The sequence below is a fragment of the Phaseolus vulgaris genome, chromosome 2 (genome assembly GCF_051622355.1).
Source record: "Phaseolus vulgaris cultivar YP4 chromosome 2, ASM5162235v1, whole genome shotgun sequence".
NCBI lineage: Eukaryota > Viridiplantae > Streptophyta > Magnoliopsida > Fabales > Fabaceae > Phaseolus > Phaseolus vulgaris.
In genome coordinates this window covers 28849647-28866528 of record NC_143499.1, presented here as the reverse complement: position 1 = coordinate 28866528, position 16882 = coordinate 28849647, and the positions used below count along the sequence as shown (strand labels likewise).

Below are 16882 nucleotides of genomic sequence, written 5' to 3'. Positions count from 1 at the left end.
TTTGATTCCGTGTACATATCTTCTCTTTTTTCTCCCATGAGTGCAAGCCTACTTAAAGAAGATGCTTTCTTCTGTGGATTGAACATGCTTATGCTATTATTGCACGAATCAAATAAGTTTACTGTCAAATTTTGTTGGGAAGGTTGTTGAAATGCACTTATACCAACACCATGTCATATTTTTCAATTATCAAAACTCTTTTATTTGCATGTGCCTATAGTGTGTTTTTAATGTAGAAAGTCAAATTAGGGGTTGAGAAACAGAAATGGGAATATGAAGTAGCGGAGAGCATGATCATAAGAGTCTCTTTCCCTCCCACAATCAAGCTCTCACCAATGCCCGAATCAATTCTTTTTCTCTTTTACATTCAACACCATAACAGTACAACTGGTTTGATCGGTGGGAATAAATAAATTAAAACTCACTTATCAACTTGGTTCAACAAAGACCAGCTTTAAATGCAATTTTAGTTCCTTCCTTTTTATATTTCCGCAATTTGTGTTCATATTTTTAATTCAACATTTTTTATTTCAATTGTTTAAATTGAATCTTTGGTAGGTGTAGCATGCAGCAACTTGTAATTCAGTTTGCTAATGTTACTTATCTCTTAATTTATAGACAGATATCCTTTAGAAATTAGTATATTCTCTATGGGACTATTCTAAGTATGGGCAACGTTGTGCATAAATTATGTGGAAAAAAACTCACAACAAAAACTATGATATTTATTTGTTTAAATAATTTTATGTAAAATATTGTTTTTATGCCATTTGTTTGCCATGCGCATTATACTTCTCAATAAGGAAAAGGTGGCTCGTGGAACCAATTTTGTTACTATTTTGAAAGTAGGAAATAAAATTATATGAAATTAATTTATTGCTTTCTTCTTCTTATTATTATTACTATTATCTTCTTCTTTACTACGAATCATCTTCAATTTTATTTTAAGTTGATTGTCATGAAATATCCCAAGACACTAAAAGTTTTCTTGGATGTTTATGCTATACTAACTGTCACGAAACTTATTCATCAAGGGATTATATAGCTAAAAATACCAACTGTATGCTTTTTTAAATATATTAATTTCAACACATTAATGTTGGTTAAAATGTAATAAAGCTTATGAAAGCAAAAAATTAATGTTATTCCTTAATCAATTTTAATTAATAATAAAAATGTGTATATTTTTTAAGAATATTACTAAAAGCATACCAACAACTAAGTTTATTATAACATGATGTTGGCCTAATTCTGATGAACTTTAAAAGATGTAAGTTGGTATACTCTTTAAGAATAATGTAAATTGCATTGAGGAGTTATATTCTTCAATTTGATAAGAATATTAGGTGAACTCACATCACAAAACTAAAATTACATTTCCAATATAAGACTTTATGTAATTGAACTTTAACACATTATACAATACTTTTCTTTCTATCTCTTAATTACATAAAGTATCTTATTTTATATATTTCTATACAAAATTTTACAAATACAGATTTTCTATTACAATGTGAATAATATTGCCATGTCAACAACTTAAAGTGATACTTAAGGTAAGCTTTCTATCAACAAATACACACGCTTTCATAGAAAACAAGTGGGTGAAACACGTATTAACTTCATAATATAAAAGAAAAATAACACTGAGGCCAAAAAAACATTTGACTTTAATAAGAAATTAGACAGGACCAGAAATAATGTCTGTAGGGTTCACCCAACGGCCAACACTCACTCACTGTCAAAATAAAACATATTTGAACCTAACAAATTCTGAAGTTAAGTTATCCGATATATTTTTGGAATGGTTAAAATGGGTCAGATATGCTGCAACCCATAGGGAGGGTATAATCAGAATGTGAAGCCACCTACTTGATTCATAGTCTTCTTGTTTCTCACATAGTGTAGTAGGTGGTGGGTAGTGAGAAAATTTGGGAATAAATAATTGTGTCAGATGGTAGCTAGTGTGGAGCATCTTTCTCTGAATTGCAGTGTGGAAAAGGGGAATTTGTAAGAAAGGTAGGAAATTGAGAAGGACCCGTTTTCTGCCAAGTTTTTGTAGTGTAGTTTTGCTTCTTCCATTTGCAGCTTGGGTTAAATATAAAAAGGTGGCTCTTGGTACTCAATAAGGCCATTTTTAATAATCCAAATCTTCTAGTTAGTTGCATTTTTATGAACCGTTCGTTCACAATGCTAGGGCCCCATGCATGCTTTGCCTGCAAGTTCTGGTCGCTGTTATCATGATATTGATGCCTCGTTCATTGTGTTGCTAGCAGAGGTATGTATTAATGTGGTGCCCCTTTGTGTTTATCCAAATCTACTTGGATGTGCATGGTTTTCCAGTACCTATATAAGCTGGCAATGTAGGGTTTTACTTTTCATGATCATATTTATTGTTAATACAATAATAATAATAATATATACACACATATATACGAGTATTGTTGAGGAACTTTTAGGTTGTCACTGTTGAGGATACTGATACTGTCAACGTCTCCATGTTAGGTTACTGATTTTCCAGATTGGAACCTTTTAGAATGGATTTGTTAGGCAACATACATACGTATACTGACATGGACAATCGTATGGATCAGATTTTTGCCTCTAACAACTTGCATTGCTTTCTTTTGTTTCCTTGTAATGAAACTCTTAGCCTCACTTAATTTGTGGACTATACCAATATACAAACATAATTCCAAAAAAAACGTCAAACGACCTCAATTTTTGTATTTTTCTTCGAATAACAAGTAGTATGATTAAAAGAAATTGTTTCTGGCATTATAAATATGTGAATGAAATTATTTAAGTTTTGTGGGAGCACTGTCCAAAAGCAATTGAAACCATGAATGGAGAAAGGTTGTTCTTGTTGATGAATTCGTTTCACTTTATACACCACGAATAGTATCACTTTGTTTATTTGCTTTAGATTAGTCGAGCTTTTTATACCTAATTAAAAGTGTTCTTATAAATTATTTGAGACCGAATATCCCCTATCAAATTCCTTTTATCTTCTTTTGATTTCGGTTGCTCTTCTAAATGTTTGAGAGATATACTTGTAAAGACACTTCGACGCTCAAGTCAACTGATTTCTACTTGAATGGTCTACTTCAGAATTCAAAATCACATTACATTTCACTATAGGGGTCCTCTCTTATTTATATTATTCTACTGAGTCTTGTCCTGTTATAACGATTAAGATAGGCCCAATAAGTGTATAATCATACTTTGTTGCTCCTAATTGGGATTAGTGCATTTAACTCGAAGTGTTTTTTTTTTATCAGCATTTAACCCGGAGTGTGACGTGGATTCTCTTTTGACCGAGAGGTCGATAAATCATTTGTGTAACCAGACACGCGATCTTTCGATCTTCGCAGAGAGGTTGGATACTAGCACAATGAATTGGCTTAGTTGTTGATCAGTGAGGACCGAAAGTTTGACTAACTCTGACTCTTAGTATAACAAAAAGAATTCACAACTTGTCTTTAATAATATATATATTGTAGTCATTTATTGATATAACATTGATTCTTTACTACGTGTAAAACGGTTTTCACTCTCCATCATGCATGAAAAAAAATGTTTTTTTCACTAAAATGATATAAAGAAGTTATCATCTAATTTGATGACTACATATTTTTTTATTTATTTTTACATAGAAGATAATGATAACTTCAATCTTTTCTTTTAAGTCATCATATTTTTCAATTAGAGTTGAATGAGAACTTTGCTTTTTTTTCTAAGAAAAGAGAAACTTAGACGAGTGACATAGACAAACTTTCATACATGATGACATGATTCTACCATTTCTTTAAAATTCTTGCTTTAGTGTATTCAATAATTTTTTTACATAATTTTAAAATATTTACTATAATTTATTTCAATTTTCATATACTCTTTTAAGTTAATAAAGAAAACTCACCTCAATAGCATCATCAACCTATACTTAAATTAAAAAGTTATTTAAAACGTATCATCTAAAAAAACTAACTTTTAAAATTAATTAAATACCTAAACATTACTTTTTAAAAGAATCTATGAAGCTGGACACTCCTCTTAAATGGTGTGTCTGTGTCGGACACATGTATCGGACACTGACACTCGTACGACACATATCAGTGAAGTGTCTAATTCAAAAAAAACATTTATTGGACTCCTAACAATTTTAGCATGGGTCTACACAATTTTAAAAATGAGAAATACATTAATTTTCCAAAAATTCAAACTTATTGTATAAATTTTTATTATGATTATGAAAATAAGGAACAAATCATTTTGAACCAGTCATGAAAAACATCTTTCTGCTAAAAAAATTGAAACATATTTAGTGCATATAAATCTTTATTGTAAATTTATATAATTCATAATTATATAATATATAAATTCGTGTTCCCGTATCCAACATTTTAGAGGGTATACGTATCTTCATGTCCGTGTCCGTGTCGTATTAGTGTCTGTGTCAATGTATGTGCTACTTTGAAAAGAATACTATCATAATTTAAAAACTTTAATCATAAATTTTTAATTAATTACATCAACAACTTTAATTTATATATTTATAATTAGTTTATATAAACATTAAGTAAACTTTATAATTAAAATATACAATACGGTTTACATTAGATTGACACTATTAACATTACTGGGCTGGTTGACGTTCTTGTTGAGTTACAAATAAATTGTTATAGGAGGTATAGGCTTCATGAAAAGCACATAAGACCTAATATTGTGATACTAGTCATTCAAGTCGTGAAGGAACGATATGACTTGATCCTCTTGTTTTCTTTGATAGATAATAAAAGAAACACAATAAGAGCATTTTACTTGACAAGTACACACAGGGTCAGGTTTAAAATTTCAAGTTCAACCGAAATTATTCTTAGTTTTGTAAATACTCAGTGACAGACAAGTCAACTTGATTCAAATAGGTATTTTTCATTTGTAAATAAAAAATATGCGAAAGTTCCCATTGAGAGTATCTTGTTTTTAGGTCATTCCAAATATATATAGCCATATCCATCCATATGATACCTTGTCTTATAGGAATAGAAATAGAATGAACTAAACATGAGACGACCATATTGTTGCAACGATTCCATGCAGAAAAAGTATGATCAATTTTCGTTGGTCGATGAGTTGTACCAATAATGAACGCAATCTTATTTTTCGCATTTAACACTGCTACAACCAATATGCTAGGAGTGATAGTTCGAAGAATAAAAAACTAGCAAAACAAATAGGTGTGGCTAGATTCTCGTCAGGGTGAAGATAACGAAAACTCTAAATTGATTGTTTCTTCGCCATATTTGAAAGACAGGGGAAAATACACCACAAATAAGAATTAGAAACAAGAAAGAACAGTAAATACGAAGAAAATATCAAAGTATGCAATATATCTCTTTAAAAGAAGATCTTTGATACCATAATACAAAAATGAAGGAGATAAAATTGGGAGATCCACGATGAAACTAAAAATTAGGAGAAACTCCCTGCAAAACAAGATCAAGAGCTAAAACCTAAAAGCTCAAATGTTCAAGGAAGAAAGAGAATAAAGACAAAAAAACGAAGATGGAAACTTATGTGTTATTACTAAATGTTCTAGAGTACATGAAAAAAAAAAAAACACTAGATAAAGAAATCGAAAAGATCAAAAACATCATAAGGCTCAAAACAAAAAGAGGTCAACACAAATATAATATAGTTTACCACATTTAAGTAAATTTAAGATAAAGTTGTACTATTTTAGTAAAAAAGATGAAGACAACATAGTAGGATACTATGTTTATAAGTTCGTGTAATAGGTCGTATATTTAAATATTATGTATATAAAAAGTAGCATATGTAAATTTGATTGAATAGATTGTGGTAGTTAAATGGAAAAGAAAATGAAAAAGTTATGCTTTGACAATCTCTAAAGTTGTATAAAAAAATTTATGTGATGGTTTTAGAAAAAAATATATATAATAAAAATAAATTTGTAATTAAATTATATGAAAAAATATTAAAATAATAATATTGTTTGTTGTAAAGTAAGTATAGAAAAATTAATTAGTTATTAATATATCATTATTTTTTTAACATTTCTTAGTTCACCTGCATTCATTTAACAACTACTTTTTATAAAAGAATATTATAATAAAATAATAGTTTACAGAATTGTAATTTGGATGTAAGAAAAAGAAATGATGAATGTTTGAAAATATAATACTATGTGAGAAAAGCTCAAAAAAGGAATAAACTATGTAGATTCCATGTTATTCCATCGTTTTGGGGAATTTATGTTGAAAAGAAGAGTTCAACAAATTTGACTCTATCAGTCTTCAATTGATTTACTTCATTTTATGAATGTAGAGTGTATGTGTATGAACAACTTGCCTTGAAGTGCACAAGTTCAATCAAACTTCTTTTGCTTCCAATTTAGTTCTTAGTCAATTATTTGTCGCAAAACATGCTTTATTGCTCCACCAAAAATCACCATCAATGTGTTTTCTTAATAATATTATTTATCATCAAATCACATTTTGTGGTCGTTAAAAATTATTTTTTAATTATTGAATAAGCGGAGAACACAGTTCAATAGTAAAAAAAAGTATCGACAATACTCATTTTCCATTGCTTGCACGGTTGTTCTCGTGGCATTCCACATGCCTCCATCATATCAGTTCAATTGGGTAATAATTAGTGAAACTATTTTGTCTCTCTAAACTTTAGAAAAAAAAACATGAAATTAACATATTTTCTATCTAATTCAAGTAAATTTCAATAAATAATAATATATTAAAAAGTATCGGTATGAAGATGAAGCAAGTGGGGCCCATCTTGTTTTCCCTCTTTACTTGTGGCGGTTTTCAGAATGATGACACTGAAACAACAGTACCCTATATGTGGGTGAATAAATCAAATAAAAATTTAATATTTGTATACTTTTTAACGTAATTACCATAAAAATTAAAAAATTTATTGTGTATAATATTTTGAAAATAAATAACAGTCTAACATGGTTTTTGAGTGTAAGTTTGTAATTTAGTTTTGTTATAAAATAAATGAAAAGGGGTTGGAAGAGAAAAATAAGATTGTGTTGTGTTGTGGGGCTAGTGGAGCTGAAAAGCAACTTTTGAAATAGTAGAAGATGAGGAGTTGAACAGTTATTTTCCTGGGAAAGTTATGCAGAATGTATTGTCGGACGTGTGAGACCAGACCAGACCACCCCTTTGGGCAGGTATATCCAAATTATCCAATTCACCTTATTGCCATCTACCTTTAAATTCTCAATTAGAATATTTAGTATAAGAAAAATATGTGAACTTTTTATTACTGGTGTAAATTTGTTTTTTTATTTATTTTCTGATATATATTTTTTTTTAAAATTATGTATCTAATTAGACTAGAGATTATGATATTTCATTATGTGTAAGTAGGTGTAAACCTCATCTCATGACATCTCATGAGCCGGTTTTATAAAATTGAGTTAGGCTTAAAGTCCATTTTGTAATATGATATCATCATTTCAAGTCTATCATAGAAAGTGTTTGTTGGGCTTATCAGACCACCTACTATCAGACCGTTATCGGATCACCCATAATATGTTATCTCACACACGAGCTATCACTCTTGACATGAGGGATGTATTGGAGATCTAATAAATGTTGTCTTAAGGTTAATTATTGTTAATTATTAAGAATTTTTTATATATGCTGATAGAATATTGATGTTTTTATATATGAATGTTGATAGACGTTCTTTTCACACAATATCAATCCATGATATTAGTTCTAATGCATTGGGTATTGATGGAATCGAAAGGAAGAAAAAGAAATGATTATGAATTATTGTGGATTTGAAGTTGAAAAAGATGTTTAAAGAATATTTGATCCTTTTAGCACATATGGTTTGAGTAAACATAGCACGTGAAGAGCACTAAGCCCCACGATAAGAAAGGGGAAAGAAAGCGACATGGAGGGTTTTGAGATGATCCAATTGGGGTGTTGGGGTGGATACAAGTTGGCAAGTTGATACTAAAAGAAAGGTAAAAAGTTGGAGATAGAGAGCGACAAGGAGGAATAGAAGCTACAAACACTAACTTTACACTATTTTTCCTCTAAATCCAACCCATTTTCCTACTTCATTATTGCCTATTCTCTCACCCACACAACTAAAGCCCCCAATCAGATCAAAATACTTCAATCATATTTCTTTGCTCTTTCTACATATTCTCTTACCATTCTCTCAAAATAATGATATATTATTACAACTCTATACCAGAGTTAAATAACTTTTTATTTAAATGAAACAATTTTAAATTTGTATTGATAAATCACAGCTATAATGATTCTTTTAATCTACTGTTGTCAAAGTAAAAAAAAAATATTGTTGAAAACCTTTTATTCATCCTCTGTTTAAAACCCTGTTGTAAAAATAGAAGAAAGATATGAGCATACATAATATTATTATACACAGTGTTCGAAAAAAAATTTGTTAGAAATGTAAGAGGTAAGTTGATGTTAAATGAGGTTTTATGAATCTGAACAAATAATTTTGTTGGGACCCTTATGTTGGGAGTTAGGACTTATGAGGAAGAGAGTTTGTTTACGAATGGAGCATTACGCAACAACTCTGTGCCATCCATTTCTGTCATTTTTATTGTTCTTGTTGTTATTCATAACCTACCACCACTTCATCCAAATCAATTTAATTCTTATCAAATTCAACTCAATTCAATAACAAAATTATTTAATTAATTTTAAACTAGTGAAATATATTTTTGTTTTTATTCAACTTTTTAATGTTAAGAATCATCTCAAATAGGAATTGCATGTTTCATTCTAAATAGCCTGCTTTCTTTTTTGGACCACAAATATTGAATCTCCTTTATTTATTTATATATAATTGTTAAACTATATTCAATCTAAGGATCCGTTCGAAAAGTTCAGAAAATAGGTTAAGTAAAGTTAAAAGAATTATAGAATAGGTTAAATTGGGTGATTTTGCATCCGATCCAATCCGAAAATTTATGAGCTAACCCATTTTAGAAAATATATATATATATATATATATATATATTTTATACGTACATATGTATTATAATTTTTATTTCTTACTAACTTAAATTTACCTTGTCCTTTAATTTAACAGCATATCCAATCTTATAATTAATTTAATCATTTATTTAGCTCATTTGTAATGAACGGGTCCTATTATTATAATGTAAATTTTTAAGAATTTTAATAAATTTGACTATAATTCACTTTAAAAAATATTAAATAATAAATAATTTTAAAAATAAAAAATATTAATTATTATATTAAGTTAAATATTATTTTATAAATTAAAAATTATTGATATTTAAATATTATTAATAAAAAAATTAAATTAATTTTTAAATTCGTTACTATTTTTTAACCACTAATTATTTTGATTTTAAATAATGGTTTGATAATAAATAAAGAAATAAAGAGGAAAAGAAAGTAGAAACGAAGATAAAAAAGAGAAAATATAAATTTATATTACTATTTTTAATTTATTTTTATTTAATAAAGAATTGACACAGACAGCCTAAGTCTGTGTTTGTTTTAATTTATGTTTTCACAAAACTTGAGTGAGCCCAACTACAATACTATACAATACTAATGTATTTTTATTTTATTTTTTTATATTTCTTTCAGTTTTTTTTGTTTTCCTGATCCTCAACCAAATAAAAAAAAAAAAAATCTAAGCACACTTGGATATATTGAGATAGTAATGAGTAAAAAATCTTGTTGAATCTCATTTTACTTGTTTTTAAATTATTATTTTTATATTATCTCCTTATGACTCTATTATTGGAAGTTTTATTTAGATCTAATTTTTTTTTGTTCACACATGATTATAATTTACTAAGTGATTTGATTTCTGAACCAGACTTTTAATTAGGATCTTGTCATGAACAATTAATACCACACATGATCAAGATGACAACCTAATTGATCATTCATTTTGTTTAATCGATAGATGGAGTTAAATTATTTGGTTGAGACATATTAATTCTGGTTATCCAAAGTAGTGGACGATTTATTTTACTTATTGTAATCAAATGAATTAAAAACACTATGGTGATAGTTTGTGTGTGTTTGGTTTGTGTAAGTTAAGTATATAAGGTGGTTTGTATAAGTTGAGTTTATTCTTTTCATGTGAATGAAAGATCATTGATGATTTTTTGTTAACACTAACTTAGTTTTGATTTTAAATTTATTGAGATGGTTACAATTTGAAAATAATTATTTTAGAAGCACAACTCTAAAGTAAAATAATGTTTGAAAAACATAATTTTTATATTTAATTTTGTTTATACCGAAGATTAAAAAATATTGAAAACCCTAACCCAAAAGTTGCAATAGTAAAGAGGTTTTCGTTCCTCCAATAAAAATTTAATTATTTTGTACATATATTAATTAATTTTGTTTACATTTTAACATATAAATAAAAACTACTTTAAAAAAATGTAATTATCTAAACAATATTATTTTCACAACTTTTTTTTCTTTTCTCTTACCACCTCATTCTCAATTCTCTCCTTATTTCAAACACAATATTAAACTAAATTACTAATACTACTTTTTTTCTAATAAATTCCTCTATCTCGAAGAAGTGGAGAATGAAGAAGAGATGCACAAAAGAGTTAAAATTTGGTAATCAGTCTAGGTTATAGAGTAACTTTTAAGAAGAGTTAAACACAAATAAGGTATGTTTTTGTCAATATATAATTAACTATTATACAAAGTATTTACTTTATCGTCGGATAACCTTTTACAGGTTTACTCCCGAGTCTTAGAAAGCGAATACGATAAAGAAGGAGAAATAAAAGCGACTGAGATATCAAAGACAATTGTTACAACCAATTGTAAGTATTATCTAAATCTTATCCATTTATACAAGTACAGTTTTTAATATATATATATATATATATATATATATATATATAATTCATATGAGATTATTTATCTCAACAAACATTTAAAACCAACTAGTAACTACTAATGTAGATGTTTTATTGATTAGTAAATTTTTGGGTCATTATACAAATATTTTGAATATAAATAAAATAAAATAATATTTTATTACATTAAATGAATATAAATAACTTAAATAAATATGGAGTTAAAATTAATAAAAAAAAGTATTAAATAAACTGTTAAAACTCGATACGCATCACTTTTTCTAATATGAATCTTAAAATTTAGAATTTTATTTTAAATTAATTTTATTAAAAATTATAATAATTTAAATTTTACTTATATGAAATGGAGAAATATGTTCAATTCAATATTATGTATTAAGATTTAAAATTTAAGTTAAATTAAATTTACAAAGAATATTTGGGGATAAAAAAATATAAACATAAATAAAATATAAATTTATATATATATATATATGTATCTATATGTACTTATATATAACATTATACTTTTTATTAATTTATATTAATGAAAAAAAGGGTCTTCTCACGCTTACGTCTTTATATTTTTGTATGATAATAAAAAATAACAAATATAGTTAAAAAACTAATATAACTGTTATTACAAAAAAAAAACATAAATAGTAAACTCTTAATAAAATATATAAAAAATTGTTATAAAGGTAATAAATTCTTATTAATTATAAGAATTATATGATAACAAATTCCATCTTTCATTATGACTATTCATTATGATAGTTTATTTAGATAATGAAAACTGATTTTTTTTTTAAAATACCAAAACAGTAAAATATATATAAACGAAAAATAAGTTAATAAAATGAATCAATATTATTAACTGATAATATTAATTTATTTTAATTTTTATTTATTTAAAAAATGGAAAAAATAAATGAAAAAAAGGTTGAAAGATTCATTTGCTTCCAGTGATAAAAAAAAACAAAAAAAGTAAAGAAACAAAAAAGAAGAGGCACATAATTATTTGAAAAACACAAAATTAATAAAAAATATGAATGTAAATCTTTTCACAAAGAAAAAAAGATTGGACAGAAAACATAATTTATTATAATAAAATAAATATTTAAAATAATATTATTAAAAGTAAATAAAAATAAAAATATTTAATTTGTTCTTATTTTCACTCATATCACTGAGTCCAAATAATTTTTTTTCATTCTTTCACTTTTCATCTCTTTACTCTCTTTTTTTTTTTATCTCTAATCTTCAATCGAAATAAAGCAGAATGGATTAAATGTGATGGGAGATAAGAAGTCATTAATAGAACATAAATGAAGTAATTAAATTGTGTGGGAGTTGATTTCATCATGATGATTAATTTAAAGTGGTGATGGCTTCATGATGATATCCCCATTTTTTCTATATAATATTGTAGTGTATAAATGTCAGAAAAGGATGCTCACAGTGACAGGAAGGTAGAAGGGCAAAAAATTATATATTTGGAGTATATTGATAAGAATTAAAACAAAAAAAATCATATTGATCTTCAATATTTTCATATTGGTGACGTGGTTGACAAATGAAATATTAAAAAACAGATGCTTGTAAATTTGGGAAGATACTTGCTTCTTCAATTTACAAACAGCTCTCCCAGATTAATTAACTGAGACTATGATATAGGGCTAAGGTGGGTGTTAAATGACGTGTAATATGCTAACTGATGTTTGACACAAAAAATTTCCTCATGTTTAACGAATTATTCCTAAAGGAAAAAAAAAATAAACTGAGGATAACATAAAAAAATTATAAAGAAAAAAAAACAATATATTATAGAGACTAGAAAAGTATTTAATATCAATATTTATAATTAAACGCATATCAGATTCCTTTGACAGAACCAGTGCCAAGATGAGGGCCAACGATTTTGTCCATTGACATGGTTCCAACTGCTTCACGAGAGAACTATCTATCTCCACAGCTGCAGTAAAATAAAAAGCACCTTCTACTATATCACTCACAACTCAATTATAGAGTATTTGCATATCTGTTAGGAAAATCAAAATCATATTTTAAGCAAAAGGAACAAGAAAAACTTTTCCACTGAAAATCCAAAAATGCCATCAGTCTCTTGCTATCATCGGGCATTGAACTCCTCCAGAAAAACCCAGACATAAACTTGATTTGGATTACTAAAATATCAGCCTGTTTTAACATATAGACATCATGCACCCTAGTTTTTCATTATATACCTTCTTATTTCAGAGGAAACAAACCCTCTATTTTGGAGGAATTAAAACCCTCGTGCATATAAAGTAAAGTTGGCACATTGAGATGCTGAAACAAACTTTACAAAGCACACCGATGAAAGAATCTAACTTAACGTTTTGAATCAGTCAATAAAAGCAAATTATAAAAGCCAGACTAATATTGAAGTATTTTCCCTAAAGGTATTTTATAGGACATTAGTAAACGAATTAAAAAAAAAAAAAACTACTAAAATATACAACATTTAAAGTTACATACAAATTTCCATATTTTTTATAAACTTTCAATCAACTCGTTGAATTATTTTTACAATGGCAATAATGAAGTCTGAGTTTAGACCCTATGCAACTACTTAAATTCTTCATCGCTAGGCTGACCCTAATACGTTTATTCCTTGACTTCTTAATGGTCATCAAAACCGAAATTAAAATTGCAGAACATTAAAGCAGACCAAACCAAGGATTTTACTAAATCACACGAGTAACATCCAGAAGGTTGGCAAATTTATTCAACTTAAATTTCATGACCATTAAGCTCTCTAGATCATGTGCATCACTGTCTCCTAGGCCCCGGGTCAGGAAATAAATTAATTAAGTAATGATTTAATAAAATAAAAAAACCTAAAGTTATCTTTTAAAACTGATGGTAACCAATTTGATGGATGGATGTTAGCAAAATCAAGTAAACAGGGGTTCTATCAGGGTTTTATCTCTGCAATGAAGATTACTCACTATTAACCATCAAGAAACGGTAAGAAAGAAAAATAATTGCAAAGAGGCATATTGGAAAAAAAAATATTGAAAAAGTTATTTTTATTGGACCTCTCATAGATCAAGATCAGTCTCTCTCACTATTATAATTTTAAGTGAGAATCATAGATGTGCAGTAGTTTTATTGAACTAAAATAAAATACAATCTCCATTTGAATCAACACCCCGCTCCGCCAAAGATAAGGAAACATGAAATGGAAGATGCAGAAGAAATATTCAAAGTCAGACCTAGAAGGAATGCATGATCGTGAAAAGAACACATTAAACAACCCACTCCTATAGTCAGATAGAAAAGAAAGACGTTAACAGTTAAAAACCGGTGAGGCCACAAAACTAACTAATGCTTCTTCTCAATGCATGACATGACACGGAAACTGAGTAATCTATCTTCAGGCTCATGTTCTGGATATTATGCACATGCCCCCCATGAGTTTGCAGGGGAGCAGCATATTCTGAGGTAAATAAAAGTTAATTTAATAAGCAAAAGAATCAGAACATAAGCAGGGTCACCAAGGGATGGTCAAGAACAGATGATAATATGCCTAGTGGTTAAGTAACATCAAATGATTTCCAAATGCTTAACAAAAGAAGAAACAACAAAATCAACATAAATGATTCAGTCAAGTAGTCAGCCATATTATTCTCTCCCTACATACTCCCTTTAAAAGCAGAACTCAAAATTAAAAATGTACTCCTTTATACTTAATAACAAATGGGTAAAACATAAACAGTAACCCCAAGGAAAATCATTTTACCTGAAAACAAGCCCAAAGAAAGATGGAATCAATCTACACAAAATCAGCGTATAATTTTTCTTGGACCTTTAGTGTGGCTCCTTTGTCCCCCAAAAGAGGCAGCTAAAGATCTCCACCAGTATGCCATTAAATCAAATAAGGAACTACTTTAAATAAGAACAATAAAATATGCTGCAGAAGTAAAATATATTTGTAGCAAATCACATGGTAATAACCATAAGAAGTATTTCAAAATACCTTACATAGGAAAAGATAAAAAATTTGAGATGTAAACCACTATATTACAAAAGAAGATGACATACACAACAAATATTGTCTATAATCCTACTTCCTTTTGAGCTACAGATCAGTCTTCCATCTTACAGCTCCTGTCCAACTGTCCAATTGAGTTGTCTGATCTTCAATATATTGTCTAATGTAAAACTTGTCAAAGTAAAAAGGATTGCAACCATTACGGTTGTCAACAAAAGACAAACAAAGAAATGAGAAATGAACACTACAGATAACCAAAAAGAGCTCTTACAACTTGATTGTACATCACATGCCAAAGAACAAGCCTAGGACCTCTTCAGTTAGAAAGAAGCAAACAAGAATTCAGAAGACTAGTGGTCTCTCCACCTGGGACTTGATATGGGAAAAAAGCCTGAAGGAGATAACGGAAACACAAGGCCAGGAGAAGGAGGCGGTTGTGGGCCAGGACCTAAAATCCCTGACTGCCCCATGGATGAGAACGGAAAATTTGGTGTAAGCGGAGATGGGAACTGAATGCCAGGTGACAGAAGAGGATAAGGTGATCGAGGGGATAGCAGATTCATGTAACCAGTTGGAGAAGGCAGGAGGAATTGAGAGGTTGGAGAAAGTAAAGGGGGAGGAGGGCCATTTGCTTGTGGTGAAGGAAGAGTAGGTACTGAAGAGTTAGTAGCATTCATAGGAGGAATGGGACCATTAAATCTTGGGGAAGGGAACATGGGCATGGGAGGATTAGGAAACAAAGCAGACGAGGGAGGGGGATGCGGATGGACATTGCCAGGTACTTGAGGTTGAGGGTAGGGATATAGTTGAGGCTGAACTTGGTTACCCCTTGAACTTGGATCCATTATTGAATTCTGAAGGTAACGCATGTAAGCAGATATAGGTGACTCGGTCGTATTAGACCATATATCCCCAGGAGTAGGCAACGGTTGGCCAAACTGAGCAGGTCTTGGTATGGCATTATTGTGAGGAACTGAATGAGGGGCAGCAGCAGGCACTGGAATCGGCGGGGGCATGCGAGGCCGATTGATTGGCGTTAACGGGGGAGGTCTAATTTTCTGCAGTCGCATGCTCTGCGGCTTCGGTGGATTGTGTGGTGGTCTAGGTGGATGATCCTGGGAGGGTGATCCAGTAAGCTGCTGAACAATATCCCGAAATTCATTCTTGCTAATGTTGTAAACCTGAGGCTGAGGCTGTTGTCTAGCAGCATTATTAGCAAAATTGGGCTGATGTAAAGGGCTCTTCCTTATATTTTTTCCCATCTTGTTAACACCCAAACTATCATTATGCCTGTTTTTGGAGTTATCCATTTCCAAATCAAACCTTACTACACTCAGAAATCACCACTTGTTCTTCGCTTCAAGCAAACCAAACCAACGCTCATAAGCTTCCAACGACACCCACAACTTCAAAATCCAAACCTAAAGAACCCGGTGAATTTCAACAATTCTAATACACTACATGAACAAAACCAAGCTTGAGCTGTAATCTAAGCATCCTGAAGTCAAGCAAATCTTAAACTCGCAATCGACACCCAAAATTCCCAATTCCTTCTATTCCAATTAAAAACCAATACCACCACCAGCAGCAGCAAAGTTAACCCTAAAGCCGAAGTAAGAGGGAGAAAACATACCCTTTTCGGAGCTTCGCCAGAAATTTGAACGGTTGGAGGACCAGCTTCCGAAAATTCAGCACGGTATCAGATCGAAACTGGAAATTACGAAAGTGGGAGCTCAGAATAAAGGGAAAATGGGTTAACGGAAAGGAAAAGACCCGGAAAAGGTTGTTGAGAAAAAAAAAAAGCGAAGCTTTGGAGGGAGCAAGACTTATTCAAAAAGTGGAGATGAATTTTGGGAAGTGTGAAATAGAGAAAATGGAAGAAGAAGCATAGAAAACCCTAAGGATGGAGAATAGAAGGAGTTGGGTGAGTGGTC

General features: G+C 29.5%; 1 protein-coding gene and 1 long non-coding RNA gene across 3 annotated transcripts; both read right to left on the bottom strand.

Moving 5' to 3' along the window:
• Window positions 1–12589: 12589 nt before the first annotated feature.
• Window positions 12590–16882, bottom strand: LOC137811268 (uncharacterized). 2 transcript variants are annotated; one of them, XR_011081042.2, is made up of 3 exons: window positions 16582–16882; window positions 14697–14798; window positions 12590–12884 (listed from the first exon to the last, which is right to left on the bottom strand). It is a non-coding gene; the product is annotated as an uncharacterized LOC137811268 (long non-coding RNA). The 2 variants fall into 2 exon arrangements; XR_016518601.1 differs by lacking the exon at window positions 12590–12884 and having other exon boundaries at window positions 13961–14798; window positions 16582–16874.
• On the bottom strand, window positions 14866–16583 carry LOC137811267 (protein HAIKU1). The gene has a single exon (XM_068612939.1). It carries the CDS (start codon window positions 16256–16258, stop codon window positions 15299–15301), a length of 960 nt encoding a protein of 319 aa, XP_068469040.1. The 5' UTR covers window positions 16259–16583; the 3' UTR covers window positions 14866–15298.